Genomic DNA, 16,248 nt, shown 5'->3' with positions numbered 1-16,248 from the left:
GACCTTGTAAAAGTAGGTCCGGTTAATGATTCCCATTTCACAGATGAGGAAACTGAGGTCTGGAGATGCAGGCCTTCCCCAAGAGCTGCTCTGGGGATGGTGCCAGACGATGATGAGGGGGATGTCCCAGAGACCCCTCTGGGCGCTGGAGGTATGGCCTCAAGATGAACACAGAAGGAGGCTCATGAGATTTTTGCCTTCCATTCTTTCAGAAATGGCCGAGCGACACAACACCAAACAGGTCCTGAAGCTGGCCCGGGACCTCGTGTACAAGGTGCAGACCCTGATTGAGAACAAGTGAGGGCCACGTCACCCAGGCACCATCAGCCGAGCCGCCGCCCGCCTGTCCCACCCGCTTCTCCTCCCGGCCACCGGGGAGCGGAGGTCCTGGTGTCTGTTCATGAGCATTTACTTCTGAGCAAAGAGAGAGTACCCCAGCTTTAGCCACCGGACAGGTGGGGTCGAGGGGTTGCCCCTTCAGTTCAGCCTTACGTTTTCCTGTTTGACCAAAGATCGCCCAAGTCTGGGATTTCTCTTCTGTGGGAGTTGGCGGTTGTTGGTGGACCAAGGGAACATCTTCGTTCGTGGTCCCCAGAATTGTCTCTCTTCTCTCTCCCATCCCTCCACATTGTCTTGTCGGATGAGACTTAGGGAGGGAATTTTTTTGGAAACGGGGGTAGGAGAGGTCTGCGGGGCTACCTCTGTAGTCGGAAGGCGCCTGTGGAGATGTTCCAGAACATGGCTGGCAGGTTGAGTTGGAGCAGAGCACTGTTGACATTTGGGCTGGGTAATTCTTTTTTGGAGGGGAATGCCGCCCTTGGGCACCGTTGGATTTTTAGCAGCATCCCTGGCCTCTACCTGCTGGATGCCAGTAGCACACTCCTCCCCACCCCTTTGTGACAAGCCAGAACACCTCCAGATGGTGCCAGCCCCATTTGAGAACAGCTGGCCTCGAGGTTCCCAGTGAATCTCCCTCCCCACTTGCTTTGTACCTGAGCTGCCTGTATCCTGATTCCTCGCATTTAGCAAAGGCACGTGGGGGTCCTTTACTCATCTCGCCTGGGGTCTGGAATTCCAATTATTGTATTCTCTCATTTTCTCTCCTCCACCTGGCCCGGAAGAGACTTCTTCTTTTCAAAAAGGATGTCTGCCTGTGAGAAGTGTCTGTAGGTGGGAGATTGGCTTCTATGGAGTCCTGTCCCAACTCCGCCCCCTCCGCCAGGCAGGGCAGAGTCCACACTGCCTTCCTGTCTTCCTAGGGAGGACCTCGTCTCTCCGTCCACACATTGGGTCTGGTGTTCCAAAAGCTTGGAAGGTGTGTGTTGGTGCAAACCACTTGTTCAGGGAGGCTGACTTTCCCCCAAGTGCCCTTGCTCACTCAGGACAAAGGACAGAGTCTGGCCAGGGTGGGCGTGGTGGTGGGGGTCTTCCTTGGGAAAGAAGCATCAGCTGATGAACTGGTACCAGAGTCACGGCTAAGCCGGGAAATGGTCACCTCCACGTCTTCACACAAAGGGTTGCCCATCCCCAGACAGACCGTAAGTGAGCTAATCTACCCTGCCGACCTGCCCTCGCAGGAGAGCAGGGCTGCCAGCCCTTCTGTTCTGAGGCTGCACTAGAATCAGGAGAAACAGGAGAGTCAGGGATGGATGCTCATCCGAAGGGCACCAGGTAGGATTCTGGAGAGGGGAGGAGACTGGGAAAGCGTACTGAAGCACGTGCAGAAGGGGTGCGTTTGTCCTCCAGCCCTGAGCAAACCTGGAAGGGGAGTGATCCCTGCCCGGCGTGCTTGTGAAGGCTCTTCCCTCCGACCCAGCGCCTTCCACTGCATCCAAACCCCCAACTTCCGTCCAAGTGGGGTCTCTTGGACAGAATGGAAGAGACTAGATGTTCCTTGAGAGTTGCATCTCCTCGCCGTGGTCCCCCAGCTTCCCAAGATGGGAGAAAAATGTATGAAAGTCCTGTCCAGATAAAAGTTTATTTTGCCACTCAGCTGTTCACTACAGAGGACATTATTTTAGCAAGACCCAGGACCTTCCGATTCTTAATTTATTTTTTAACAGACCAGTCTGAAAAGTACAGCACAAGATCTTTTCTCTGCCTTGTCTCGTGGTGTTCCGGAGAGCATCGTGGTTGTGACTTGGAATAATTCATATTTATTCTGCTTAGTGTGTTTATTTGGGTCTCTGTGCGTCGTGTGTGTCCTTGTGTCCCAGCATCAAACACGTGGGAGTCGTTCCATCTATGGAGCGCCTTCTTGTTCTCAGTGTTGCCAACATATCTTGTAACTGTTTACTGAGAAGTCATGTCTATATAGAGAGAAAATATATATATATAAACAGAAATGTGTAAACCTGGGTTATTTTTTGTTTCTGTATTTGGGGATTTTTTTTTTAATTTGAAAGAAAGAAATGTTCACTTCTGAAGATCGTGTCCTTGCACCCCATGCCACGCCCTCCACCCCAGTGACCCAGACCCAGAGATGGACAGATTCTTGATAGCTGACTGGCTTTTCCCCAGGAAGTTCAAGGCTGGTCAATCACATGTCATCTTTTGTATCAGTTAGTTGATACGTAAGTCATGCTGAGTAACAAACCCCTCCTAAGCCTTAGTGGCTTAAAACAGCCATTTATTTAGCTTGTGATTCTGTGGGTCAACAATATGGGCTGGGTTCAGCTGGGAGGTTCTTCTGATCATGGCTGGACTTCTTCATGTGTCTGTGGTCAGCTGATGGCCAGCCAGGCAACTCTTGCTTTTGACAGTTGGCTGACTGTTGGCTAGGACAGTGGGAGTAACTGGGCAGTGTATCTCTCATCTTCCAGTAGGCTAGCTCAGGCTCATTTACAAGGTCATGATGGCAGTTTCTAAGAAAGCAAGCAAAAGTGTCCTGTGCCTCTTGAGAACTGGACTTGGAATTGGCATAAAGTCATTTCTACCATATTCCGTTGGTCACAGTACATCATATGGTGAGCTCAGGTTCAAAGGATGAAGAAGTAGACTCCACCAGTTGATGGGAGGCTTTGAAAAGTGACATTGAAAAGGGTTATCAATATAGGCAGGGAAATAACTGAGGCCATTAACGCAAACAGTCTACCGTGTACCCCAAGGTCCATGCACAAGAGGGGTCCCTAGATGGCCAGCCACTGGACTCAAGAGCATCCTTCTAAGTTGATGCCTCAAGTGTGTCCCCACTGCTGGGGTAGCTCCTTTGTCACCCCTAATGTTCCCACGGACCATCAGCTTATCTTGACAGCATCCACAATGCCCACTCATGGCCGCTGTTCTGAACCATAGTCCTTGGGCAATGGAGACCTTGCGTGGGTCTCCACCCCAGCAACCTCTGACCGTGGGTCAAGGGAAACTTACGATTTTCTGCTGCAGAAGCAATGCTTGATTTAATCTAAAGTGCACCCATCAGGATTTCAGGTTTTATATAGAAACAGTTAGTTTCCAAATAAGCCAGCAAAGTAGAGGAGGAGTGTCGGGTGGCATGGGCAGCCGGGGGGAGCCCAGTCACCACTTTTTTGGAAGATTCCTAGCGGAGGTAAGTCTGAAGCCACACAGCAGTGGGCAGGTGGGGCTGCTGCTTTCTGGGGGAAACTTCTGAGAGCAAAGCTTGGTCCCGATATCCTGACCATCCTTTGAAGCCACTGGTCTCATTTCCCCAGCTCCACCCACAACTTGGTACACTGGCTCTCCTCTGGGAAGGCACCACTCTGTTTGCAGCTGCCTGGCCTTGCCAGACGTGGGTACCGAGTGTACAAACAGGCACCTACATGCACTATTGACTTATGGTGATGGACGATAGAGTTTATAGGGGAAAAAAAATCCTAAGAGAATATTTTTGCGTTTGTAAAAACTTTCCTAAATATGTGCTTTTGCACTTTGCATAGTTGTGAGAAAATGAGTCTCGGGCCACTGGACACATTTTCAGGACTCAGCGCAAGGCTGGAGAAGGGGTCTCTGTTGCTGTGTGTGTGTGTGTGTGTGTGTGTGTGTGTGTGTGTGTGTGTGTGTGTGTGTGTGTGTGTCTCTGTTGCTGTGTGTGTGTGTGTGTGTGTCTCTGTTGCTGTGTGTGTGTGTGTGTGTGTGTGTGTGTCTGTTGCTGTGTGTGTGTGTGTGTGTGTGTGTCTCTGTTGCTGTGTGTGTGTGTGTGTGTGTGTGTGTGTGTGTGTGTGTGACGCAAAACTGTCCCGGTAGACTCCTCCCATCTTTTTCTTCTTCCTCCTCCCTCTTTCCCTCCACTTCTTTATCTCCTCCTTCCCCCGCCCCTCCTACTCCTCTCCTCCTTCCTCTCTCTCTCCCCCTTCTGCCTCCTTTCCTTGTAGCCACGAGTATTTGTCTGTGTACCCGTGTTCTCCTTGAATGATGCTGTTCCTGTTTAGAATGACGCTGGGGTGTGAAGGTCCTCTGGCTGCTCGACCATCTCTCTTCTAAACCACGCTCCATTTTCTTTTCACCTGGAGCTTCCCATTTGGCTTGTGGGAGGGAAGAGCTTTCCTTTTCAACAGATGGCTCGAGTTTGAGAGATGGTAGACCCATCACTCAATGAGTCTTCTCCTCAAGTTTTACAACAGCATCCCTGAAGCTCCAGTCACCTGCAGTCCACCTTTATGATTTGGACCGTATCTGTGTACCACTAGTAAAGTATTTACTAGTTTTCCTTAAATCAACTCACCTTTTAAACTTCAAACTGATGGAAAGTCAGGATCATTTGCATGAACAGAAGATAGTTGTAAAAATCAATATTATTATCTTGCCAAAATACTATTTCCCACCAAAGGCTTTCTGAAGCCTGCTCTCTGGCTCGCTGTTAAGAAGTCATGAGGGCTGGAGAGGCACTAAAGACATGCTAGCCCCAGATAAGCCTCTCTTCTTGGAGGACTTAAAGGAGAACTGAAATGGGAATGATTTGCTCGCTGCGCCAACTAAAATCATCACCTCTGTCTCTTGTCCACTTGTTTGGGGAGCAATGACTTGGGATCCCAAATCTGTCACTTCTTGGCTGTGTGGCCTTAGGCAAGTAACTTTACCTCTCTGAGCCTTAGTCTTCATTTCTGTGAACTGGGAATAATAATGCCTCCCTTGGGTCTGGATTCAGTCCTGGCTCCTCTCTTTCACTGGGACCCTCTGTCCCTAACATCCCCGAGGATGGTTTCCTGGTTGGGATCTCAGTTTCCCCGAGTTCCCGTCATCTGCCTGGCTCAGGTTCTCAGGGCAGTCTCTGAAACCTGAGAGACTGTGGCTGCTGGAGGAGAACTGGGGAAGGGATGAGCTCTGAGCCCTCTTGGGCTGTGATGGGGCAACTGGAGATTGGGGCAGTGGGACCATCACTTCCTGGCAGAAGCAAATCCCACACTGACTCCGCAGTTTGCGTCAGATTCTACTGAGCCAGGAAAGGGCTCTCGGATCTCTCTGCTGCTGGCTTTCAAGGCACGGGGCACATTGAGAGCTTGAGCCTAGGACAGGTAATGACTCTAGAGGAGCACAGTTTGATCCTTTTTGAAGTGCCACCTTGCCAGTCCCTTGCTAAGTCAACCTTAGGAGAATGCGAATGACGCACAGAACCATGCAGTTCCCTGGGGACTTTCCATTACATCAGGGTGTTATGCAGGAATCTTCCAGCATCTTCCGAGCTTTCTTGATTCAGACTCACAGGCACAGTGGTTTCCAGCCTTGGTAGGCGCAGGGCTCCTTGTGAAAAACAAACGCCTCTTGTGATGAAGAGAAAATCAGGCAGACAGATTTCTCTGTCTCTTGGCAAATAAAGACAGCGTCTCTGTAAATGCTTCTGCTTTACACGCTGCAGAATTGCCCCCTTCGGCATTGCTGAAACTGCTCAAAGAGAAAATTAGGGGACTTGGGGCCATCGTAAGGTTATCACAGAGAGGAGACGGCTCATCCTGAGCACAGGTGGGTGATCTGAAGCTGAGTTTGGGCTTCTCCTTCGTGGCATCTTCTTGCTGCCTTTGGCACTGCGACGCTGCTTGGGGCTCCAGGAATCTTCCCACACAAGCCTGATTCACATCAAAGTGTTCCTGATGACACTCGAAATCCACCGCTGGTCTCCGAATCGATTTAAACATCATGTGATGACTTCCTGGGTTTTCTGTTATTCTATTAATTTTTTCAAAAAGCTGTCAAGTTGTCCTTGTTTTTTTTCTGAGAGATGAATGCAGCCTGCATTCTCTGTGGTCTGTGTGTTTTCCAAAGACTAGAATTGCCCTAATCACATAGTGTTGTTTATGGATATTCTTGGTTGAACATTTAAAGCCAAAAGAGTTTGATGAGCTGGGTCGGGGCAGAGATGATAACTCCAGGTGTTATTTTGCCTCCATCAGAGTCTGACAGACTTGTATTCAAATCCCAGCTCTGTCACTGATCAGCTGTGCAGCCTTGGGCAAGTGACTTTACCTCTCTGAGTTTGTACTTTTGTGAAATGGGGATGATAAATCTTCCCTTAAAGGGAGAGTTGGACATTGAATGTTTTTGCTTGCCCAGCATCCTTGCCCCATTGTAGGACCAGCAACTTCTCCCATCTTCTGGGGAACTGTATCTCCTACATTATAACTTAACCATGCGGTCTAGTGAGATTACTGAAATGCCCCTCCCCTCTAGGAGTTGTCACATGACCCCATCCTGGCCAATCAGATTCCTTCCTTGGGAAGAGAGCGGTTCACTCATTCTTCTGGAACAGTCAAGCTAGAGGGATGCTGGCCTGGAGCTGCCTGTGCCCATGTCTCCTGCAGGTAGGGAAGCAGGCATGGCTGGATCCAGGTATTCAAATGAAGCCCACAGACCTCCATCTCTTTCCATCTCATGGCTCCACTCAACTATGCCGTCTCATATAGGTTCCATGCCTATCTCTGACCCAACCTGTCTGACCAGGCTTGGTTGGCTAGAAGGACTCATTTGTCCATCATAAAGCCTGAGGCCGTCAGAGAGTTGCCGAGGGTCATTTCCCAAGGGGAGATCAGGGTGCTTTCCCCAAAGAATGGGCTGTGATAGGCAAAAGCCACAGACTGAATCCAACATCCCTGGCAGAGAAAGCAATGTGTGCAAAAGGGGTAGAGCTGTGAAGAGACCCACTGTGGGCTCAGGACTCGGTGTGGCTGGAGGGAGAGGTGCAGGGCTCATTGGGTGACAAGCAAGAAGCTGAGAGAGAGAGGTTGGGACTGGATTGTGGGGCACCTCATGTGCCCCAAGTTAACAGTGAACTTTCCACATCAGTGGGACTATATGCGTGGAGGGTTGAGACAAGTCCTTAACGCCTGTCCTCCCCTCCCCACCCCAACGCAGGACCAACTCTTATCTATAATGGGTACCCACAAAATGTTTGATGGGAAAATGAGTAATTTTCAAATTCTTCAAGAGAGGAGGAGTTTTTAAAAGGGAGGGAAGAGAGAGAATGTACACATACCCATTAAAAGAGGTAGTATTTGAGTGAAGACCATGGACTCAGAATTGCCTCTAGGCACTCTTCATTAATAGATATCATTCTCACCACAGTCCTGTGAGGTAGGGATTACAATAATAGTAACTAAAGTTTATTGAGTGCTATGTGCTACAATACATACATACAATATATACAGCATCTCAAGTTAATTTTCCTAACAACCCTACAAGGTATTTCACCCTCCACTTCACAGAAGCATCCCCTGAGGTCCAGAGAGGTGAAGTGTCTGGCCTGAGGTCACACAGCAAGGAAGCAGCAGAGGTGGGATTTGAATCTGGGTGCATAGTGATTTCATACAATTCTAGCGTGGGCTCTTTTTTGCTTCTCCTGGGATATTTTTATTTGCTCATTTCTGGTGCGAGGATGATGCTGTCAGTGTCTCGGGAAAAGAGGATGGTCCTCCTCTGGACCTCAGTTGTGTGGGGCCACCTGATCATGGGCAGGAGGCTGGCCAGGACTGCGTTGAGGATGGCGGTCACATAGCCCCAGCCCAGCTGGCACTGACCACTGTGGTACACGGAGGAGGCTAAGCAGACTTCCTTGGCGAATGGGGAAGCCAAGCTGATGGGGAAACCCAGCAGGCCCATGATGGTGGCAGTGGCTAGAGACAGCAGGAAGGAAAACCAGTGTGTCGGTCAGGGGGCTCTGGGCTGGCCGTCCATCCCGGGACCCACCCACCCACCCAGCTGAGACGGGAGGGAAAGAGGCAGAGAAATGGACAAGAGGTGCAGCTGTTAAGGGGCAATAAGAACAGGCTGGAACCGGCTAGAACTGGCACTGAGAAGAGTCCAGTCACTGACCTTTAGTTCATTACGCCTTCATTATAATACTGAAAATCACTCCCCCTTAAGCCACGCCAGTGCCGAGGCAGACCATAAAACACCAAAAAGTGGGCAGTGGCCCAATCCCTGGAAATCTCCACCCTTCCCCGAAAGAGCAAGAGTATTTCTCCCACTCACTAGCACGTGGAATCGCTCGGCCCGTGGAAGCCGACCACCCTGTGCCCTGAGGCCACTCTCGCTCTCCGAGAAGGCCAGCACTCTGCCTCTGGAGTGTGTATCTCGCCAGATAAACTTGCTTGCACTTTAGTTTGGCTCCGTCTTGTGTGCAGCTAAGGACCCTCATGTGATGGTCCATCCCAGGGACTCGCACAGGTCCTGGAATATGATATTTCCTTCTCCGGCAACACATCTATCCATCCACTCACTTATTTATTGTCTTATCTCTCCTTTTATCCACCTATCACCCATCTGTTCATCTACTCACCCATCCATTCAACCATATTCTAAGCCACTCATTGTCTTCATTTTTCTGTCTACCTAGCCATTCACTCACCCATTCATCTATCCAACCACCCACTTAGCCACCTGCCCCACCTCCAGTCCTTCCATCCATCCATCCATCATCTATCCATCCATCCATATTCCAGTCTACCCATTTTCCCCATCCCTCCATCCATCTATCCATTCTTCCACCCTCTACTAATGTATCAGTTCATTCACCTACTTACCCACACCACTGCTTCATTCATTCACCAACCCATCCATCCCATCCATCCTGCATTCATTCATCAAAAACTGAGGCACAGTGGGAGGCACTAACGATACTGAGACACTTCCTCATCTTCAAGGCACTCCCAGTGCAGGAGAATCATGCGACACCCCACCCCCAGCCTCCCTTCAGCCACACCAGTCCACTTGAAGTTCCCTGCACAAGACTTGCTCTCTTGTCTCCATGCCTTTGCCCCGATCTTCCCATTACCTGAAATGCCCTTTGCATTTGGCTAATCCCCACTGAGTCTTCCGGACTCAGCTCAGTGGTGCCTCCTCCAGGAAGCCCTCCTTAACACCCTCCACACATTGTATCTACCTCTAGGAGTTTTTCCTCGCATCCTGTGCTCATCCCTGCCATGTCAAATATCCACCGAGTTGTAACTGCCTGATGCACCCACTCCTACTGGACACTGTGCTAGCTTAGAACAAAGACTGTATCCCCATCCATTGATACAACAAATATTGAGGGAGCATCTATTATGTATAAAGCACTGTGTTAGGTGCTGGATGCTAGCAAGGCAGACGCATCCTTGCCCTCATGGAGCTGATGTTCTAGTGGAAAGAGAGGCGTAATAATCAAGGAGGCAGATAAGATATTTCAGGTAAGTGCCATGGAAAATACAAAGCAAAGTTAAGAAAAAGGAGACCCTAAGGGGAAGGAAGCTCCCTTACCTCGAGGTCATGGAAGACCTCACAACGACTGTGATATTTGAGCAGAGCCCTTAATGAAGTGGGAGGGGCAAGACGTGAAGATCTGTAGAGAAAGAATTCCAGGCAGAGGGAACAAGCTTGGCGTGTATGAGCAACAGAATGCAAGCCAGTGTGGCTGGAGCACACTGAGCCTGGCAGAGAAGGCGAGAGATGACGTTGGTGAGGGAATGCGGGTTTAATCAGCAGAGCCTCATTGGTAACAGGAAGTCATAGGAATGTGGATAAGCCAATGTGGGTGGCGTGATCTGATTTCAGTTTTAACAGGACCCACTTGGCCAGGGTGTGGCAGACTGTAGCAGGCAAGGGTGGCAGCAGGGAGACCCGTGAAGCGGTCACCTCTGATCCAGGTGAGAGATGGTGGAGAATTAATTGGATGAGGGTTACAATCAAGACCTGAGCTAGATCCTCCAAAGCCCATGTGTGAACTGGAGAAAAGCAACCCTTCTGGGCAGATGTAGCGCTGCAGTTTCACAGCTTAGCAAGTGGAGCATAGGCTAGATTTCAGCAGCTCTCAGCCCTCAGCTGGACTCCCTTGTGCAGTACACAACCTACCCTACTGTATATGGTGTTTCCAGTAAAAATGATGCAAAGTGAATGGATAGGAGAGAAACAAAGGGGATAGACTGTTAGGACTGGGTTTGGCTGAGGGCAGGAGAGGGTAATGTTAACAATGCCATCCTCTACCCCCAATTTCTGGCTTGTTAAAGGACCAGGAATAGTCTGCAATCTCTGAGTTTCCACCAGCAGTCAAGATTCTGTTTACAGACTCATTCATCCATCCACTCATTCATTCCACAAACAGGTTTGAAACACTTCGTATGTGACAGTGGATTTACCTGCTGCTGCCTGCACCCCGGGCATTGGGCCACTACCCCTCCTTGGACAGAGCCCTTTGGGGGCCAGGCGCCAGGACAGGAGGAGAATTGCATTGAAGGCCAACAGGAGCCAGCCTCCGAGGGGCATCGCGGCTGAGACCTGCCAGGAAAAGAAAGGAGGGAGGGTGTTGTCTGGGGTGGGTGCAGTCCTATGCTCTCTCTGCTTACAGATCAGCCCCTGAGTCCTCAAAGCCCCACGAGGTCTCTGCCATTATCACCCCTGTTTTACACATAAACAAATGGAGGTACAAGGAGTTGGGTCATTTGCCTCAGGGCACACAGCTAATTAAAAGGTAAAGACAGAATGAAGGTCTCAGTCTATTACCGCCATCCCCTCCCTTTATTGAGGACCTGCTGTATGGCAGGTGCACCAAGGGAGGCACCTTTGAAATCATCCATTTTGAAGGCTGTGTAATCTGGCAGTCCCCACCCATTGTCCCCAGTGTTGAATCTGGCGATTTGCAGCACAACAGAGACCTTCAACACCTTAGCTGGAGTTTCAGACCTAGCAGTGCTTAAAGGATGACCAGGTAGGTGTGTGTATGTTGTGCACTGCACAACTGGAGGAGCCGCATTTGGGAGTCCTCACAGGTTTGCATATTGATTACAGCAATCTTCCAGCAGATGGCAGTACAGTGTACCGAAGAAAGGACACCCTTTTCCTAATTTGTACAAAGGCGCTGGACTGGCTGGTAGCTGCCTTCAGAATCATCTGGGGTGTTTGCTAAAATGCAGATAGCCAGACCCCACCCCACACCTACAGAGTTAGAGCCTGGAAGGGAGGTGGGCAGAACTTGGCTTTTGGGGGGGGGGGCCCTGATGGGTTTAAGAATGCCCTCCGAGGTCCCAGTGAAACAGTGAGCCCAAGTCTCACCTTCCAGGCAAAGTCAGGAATGTCATCCAGGGACCTGAAGGACCCACAGCTCTGGTTCCTGCTGTCGCCCTGGGGCCAGGAGCAGTAGGTGAGCACACCAAAGGAGAAGGTAGGGGCCTGGAACCAGGCAGGGGAGGTAAGGCTGAAGGCTGAGACGCAGGTGAGGGAAAGTCCCAGAGCTGCCCACATGCTGCCCACCATCAAGGAGTGTCAGTGACCTAGGGGGTCAAAGGGCAAGATTAGTGGAAGGAGAGAAACAGGGGCTGGCGAAGGTCTCCCTCCCCCACCAGCCAGGGATCTGGTCCTGCCTTCAGGTCATCAACACCGGCTTCGACCTGGGATGCAACGGGAGGTGTTAACTGGGGTGGGGGTGGGGGCGCTGCCCTAACAAGTCCTGCAAGCAGAGACCCCAAATCTTAAAAAAATGTTACTGCTTAAACAGACCTTTAAACACAACCAGTCCTCATGGGAAATAATCATCACGGGTCCAGGCAAGCCCCCTCTTTCATGGTGCATTCACTCATTCATTTGTTCCTTCATACATTCGCTCTGCCCATCAAGCTTTGCACTGTCCAAAGGTCTGCTTGTATCCAGAGGGGGCACCTTTTTCAAAATCACACGGATGCTGTGTTTTGAACAACCCACTATCCATCAGCTAACTCCTCCCAATCCCTGACCGTTTTAATTATTGACCGTGTATGTTTTTGTTTGGAGGTATTTTTGCAAAATAGATATTGTTTAGTATCTGTGTATTTTTCACGTATGTAAATGACACTGTTTTCTATCTTGTCATTTTTCGTGGGGCTGGAAATGATCCTTGGGGGATGTCCACGTGGCACTCGGACCCAGACTTAAACGTCTCTAAATTATAGAATGCCAGGAGTTACTTAGTTTTCATTCGCATTGAATCCTCTTTACATCAAGGAGAAAGTCTCTGTTGGAGCTGCTAGATCTTAAACACTTCCCAACCATCTGTCAATCTTCCCTTTTAAGAAGACGGGGAGCCTTGCGCGGGCAATGGAGACTTGTGAGATTTGGGGAATTTGGCTGGATTTTCTTTTATTTGTGGCAGTGGTTTTGTTCTAGTTTTTAGCAGGATACTGGTGATCCATTTTAAACTTAAAATGTATGTTAATGAGAAAGAGAGTTGATTTCAAGCCTGGTCTTCCCTAAATACTAATGGAGGTTGGATGGGGAGGCTGAGGCAGGAAAGTGGCTTGTTCATTGCCAGTGTTGTCATTGATGGTCAGAAGTGTGGCCCAGAAGGACTGAGCCAGCCCAAGGGCACCCAGTGTCAGAAGCAGCTGAGACAGTCAAGGGCATCTACACAAGACCTTTCAGGACCAGTGCTTTTCAACCTTGGCTTTCCCTTTGGGAACTCTAAGCCCAGCCAGCACCTTAAACGTGGCCAAAATCCTGGGCTTGGAGGCCGGCCAGTCCCTCCACCGCTTCCCAGCTGTGTGATCTGGGACAAGTTGCCCCATTGCTCTGGGCCTCGGTTTCTCCATCTGTACAAGCAGATTAGAAGTCCTGGGGGGCAGGTAGTGTTAGGTTCCATCGCTGAGCAGGGTGATGTGGTAGAAAGACGCAGATAAACCACATCCCGGTCTTCCCAGCACTATGACCTTGGGGAGGGCACCTCGTCTCTCTGGAAAACGGGGCTGGGGTTGCTGTGCAGGTTCTAGGGGGTCAGATGCAGGTGTGTTGCAGGGGGCGGGGCTGAGCTAAGCCCACGCAGGTAGGGGAGGGTTAGGAGACACATTTTATTCCCAGGATTAGAAAAACCTCACGGCAGCTAGCCGGCAAGTGAGAAGCAGCTCCGTGAGGGAGGAGAAATATTTCCCCTCTACACCAAAATCAGCCTCTCCTTTGGAGCTGGCAGGATCCTGAGGGCTGTAATTCCAGCCAGGAAGCTGGGGAGCCCTGAGCTGGCTGAGGCCCGTGATTCGGCCTCTCTCTGGCTGCCCCAGTGCCTCTCTGGGCATTTCTGACCTTGAAAGGAGTTTTGTTCTCCAGATAATGTGCTCAATGTCACCTGGGAAAAGCACACTGATCGTCCAGGTGCCCAGAAACTTAAATGAGGCATTATAACCCGAAACCACATCCGGCTGGTCTCCAATCAGCTGGAATCCACCTAGGGGAAACTTGAAAGGGATTGAGTATTTTCTCCTCCAGCGTGGCATTTAACTGTTAATGGCAGTTGACAATTTTTGAGCACCCATCAGGCTCCATTCTAAACTCTTTCAGAGCCTCGCTCAGTTTAAGCCCTTGTAGCCGCTCCATGGTAGGGTGAGTAGTACCCATTTTACAGATGACAAAGAGAAGCCTCAGGAAGCAAGTGATGGACCCAGGACTCAAACTCAAGGAATCGGGCTCCTGATTCTGGGTCCTAAACCCAAAGTGATATCAAGGAATTAGTTTAAGAGGCAAATAAATACCCCAGCGGTTTTCTGGGGCTAGCCAGGGTTGGAGTTTGGTCAATCCTCCCCTCTGCTCCAGCCAGGGGAGCACAGATGGTCCCAGGAGAGCCATAGGCAGCCACGGCAGGAGAACTGGGATCGGGGACTTTACAGGTGGCTGCTAATGCCTTGGGATGTCCTGGGACAAGGAGTGTTTGGTTCTGGATCTATATTGAAGGTCGAAGGAAGGACAAGCCGACCAGATTTACTTACGGATTGGACTTGGAGTGTGAAGGACCGTGAGGAGGCAAGCATGCCTCCAGGGCTTTCGACCTTGGCATCTGGGACGGGGGAGCTGCCATTACTGAGATGGCGAAGCTGCAGGAGGGGCTGGTTTGCTAGCCTAAGTGAAGTCTGACATGTGTATTTTGCCCACCCATCGACTGACAGATGCAAACAGACACAGCTGAAAGCTCAGGGAGATGCTGAGGGCAGACAGGGTGACATCCAGGGCGAGTTCTGAAGACGGGCAAGTCAGAGTGGGTGACGACTTTGACTCGAATCCTTTGTTTCATTCTCCCAGCTGCACAGCCAGGTAAGCCGGATTTCTGGTTCTATTCCAGCTCCGCTACAAGTTGGCTGTGTGCGCTGGGTCGAATTACGTCATGTAACAGCTCTGAGTCTCAGTTCCCCCATCACAACGGACTGAATGTTTCTAAGCCCCAAAATTCATATGTTGAAATTCAAACCCCCATGGTGATGGTATTAAGAGGTGGGCCTTTGGGAGGTGATGAGGCCATGAGGGTGGAGCCCTCGTGAATGGGGTTAGTGCCCTTATAAAAGAGACCCCAGAGAGTGCCCTCGCCCCTTCTGCTGGGTGAAGACACAGCAAGAAGATGGCCTTTTACATACCAGGAAGCGGGCTCTCGCCAGACACCTAATCTATCTGCATCTTGATCTTGGAATACCTAGCCTCCAGAACTGTGAGAAATAAATTTCTGTTGTTTATAAGCCATTTAATCTACGGCACTTTGTTATAGCAGCCTGAATAGACTAAGTCATCCACTGGCAAACGGATGGCCACGTCCTAGACTTTAACCTTTTGAAAGTGATAGATTCCTTTGAAAATATGATTTAAAATCATGGAAACATTCCCCGTGCAGGCTTAAATACACACACACACACACACACACACACACACACACACAATATTGTTTGTAATTTCAGGGGCTCGTGGATCCTTAATGCTCATTATGGCCCCTGGACAATACTTTCCTCTCTCCCCACTCCTGACTCCACATCACTCCTCCCTCCAGACTCACCACACTTCTGGTCAAGACCCTCCAACCTGGTCACTTCTTCTCAGGCTCCAGCTTTGAACATAAATCTGTGACCTTGTAAAAGGTGTCCTTCCTTTTGAAGGAAACTCTCAGGCTAGTGAACAAAACCCAGGTATGTGATAAGCTGGTCTGAGAAGGGTGTGTGTATGTGTGTGTGTGTGTGTGTGTGTGTGTGTGTGTGTGTGTGTGTGTGTGTGTTTTCCTTTCTAGTTCCTTAAATCTAGACAGCCTTTCACTGGGGCTGCTGGGTGGGCTGGACAAAGAAGGAAAAGCCAGCCCCAGATCAGGATGAGGTGAGATTAGGGTGTTTCCTGGGTAGGAGAAGGCATGACTAGGGATTAACCGATCTACATTAAACACTGGGTGTTGAAATTCTTGCCACTGTGCTCTCAGCCTTTCTGTCTCAGTAATTCTAGTTGAGGGATATTTCTCTGGGATTTGAATATCTACCTTGTAGCCTGTGAACTTCCAGAGAGCAGGCACTGGATCTGAAAAGTCTTTATCCCCAGCATTCAGCATAAAACTTGGCTCAGTGTAGGTGCTTGTCTTGTCTTTTGCTGTAAGTGGTGGAAGTGCAACTCCAACTGGCTCAACTAGAAATGGGAAATGTGCTGGCTTACAAAACTGTAAATTCCATGGACAGCTTCAGGCACAGCTGGATCCAGGTGAACAAGTAATGGCTCTTTCTCTCAGCTCTGTTTTCTGCCGCATTGAGTTCACTCTCAGGCAGATTCTCTCTCACAGTGATGGCTTCTGGCGCCTCCAGGCTTAGCAACCATGGAGAAAAGAAGCTCCTCTTTGCACATAGTTGCCACAATTGCTGTGACTAACTCTCAGTGGACAAACTTGTGTTACATGCCCTTCCATGAACCAGTTATTGTGGCCAGGGAAATAGGATGCTCTGACTGGCCAGACCTAGGTCCTGAGCCTTAGGACTAGGATTTGGGGACTGTGGATTAGAGTAGGCATGCTATGGGGTTCAATGCACTGGAGAGACATGGAATAAAGGTGGGGAGTGGGGTGGTTTCTAGGAGGAAATC

At 50.0% G+C, this 16,248-nt stretch overlaps 2 protein-coding genes across 4 annotated transcripts in view; one reads left to right on the top strand and one right to left on the bottom strand.

Moving 5' to 3' along the window:
* Window positions 1-1,144, top strand: part of SGSM1 (small G protein signaling modulator 1) — a 70,394-nt gene extending 69,250 nt beyond the window's left edge. For all 3 annotated transcript variants that reach the window (XM_072952922.1, XM_072952920.1, XM_072952921.1), the window contains one exon: window positions 213-1,144. In XM_072952922.1, coding sequence (XP_072809023.1) covers window positions 213-301 — 89 coding nt within the window. In that variant the 3' untranslated portion in view covers window positions 302-1,144. The remainder of the gene's footprint in view (window positions 1-212) is intronic.
* Window positions 1,145-7,794: 6,650 nt separating this feature from the next.
* On the bottom strand, window positions 7,795-15,713 carry LHFPL7 (LHFPL tetraspan subfamily member 7). Its single transcript, XM_006220265.4, has 4 exons — window positions 15,659-15,713; window positions 11,470-11,687; window positions 10,557-10,695; window positions 7,795-8,057 (listed from the first exon to the last, which is right to left on the bottom strand). Exons 2-4 carry the CDS (start codon window positions 11,668-11,670, stop codon window positions 7,795-7,797), a joined length of 603 nt encoding a protein of 200 aa, XP_006220327.2. The 5' UTR covers window positions 11,671-11,687; window positions 15,659-15,713.
* Window positions 15,714-16,248: the final 535 nt, after the last annotated feature.

Source organism: Vicugna pacos, chromosome 32 (genome assembly GCF_048564905.1).
Source record: "Vicugna pacos chromosome 32, VicPac4, whole genome shotgun sequence".
Classification (NCBI taxonomy): Eukaryota; Metazoa; Chordata; class Mammalia; order Artiodactyla; family Camelidae; genus Vicugna; species Vicugna pacos.
This window is presented reverse-complemented; position numbering and strand designations above follow the sequence as displayed.

What these genes read in the sequence shown, in the direction of transcription:
- LHFPL7 (XM_006220265.4), bottom strand. Translation starts at nt 11,670, where the DNA reads ATGGTGGGCAGCATGTGGGCAGCTCTGGGACTTTCCCTCACCTGCGTC. An exon ending in TTCCTGACTTTGCCTGGAAG is followed by an intron (nt 10,696 to 11,469) that starts GTGAGACTTGGG and finishes TTTTCCTGGCAG; the next exon opens with GTCTCAGCCGCGATGCCCCT. An exon ending in CGGGGTGCAGGCAGCAGCAG is followed by an intron (nt 8,058 to 10,556) that starts GTAAATCCACTG and finishes TGCTGTCTCTAG; the next exon opens with CCACTGCCACCATCATGGGC.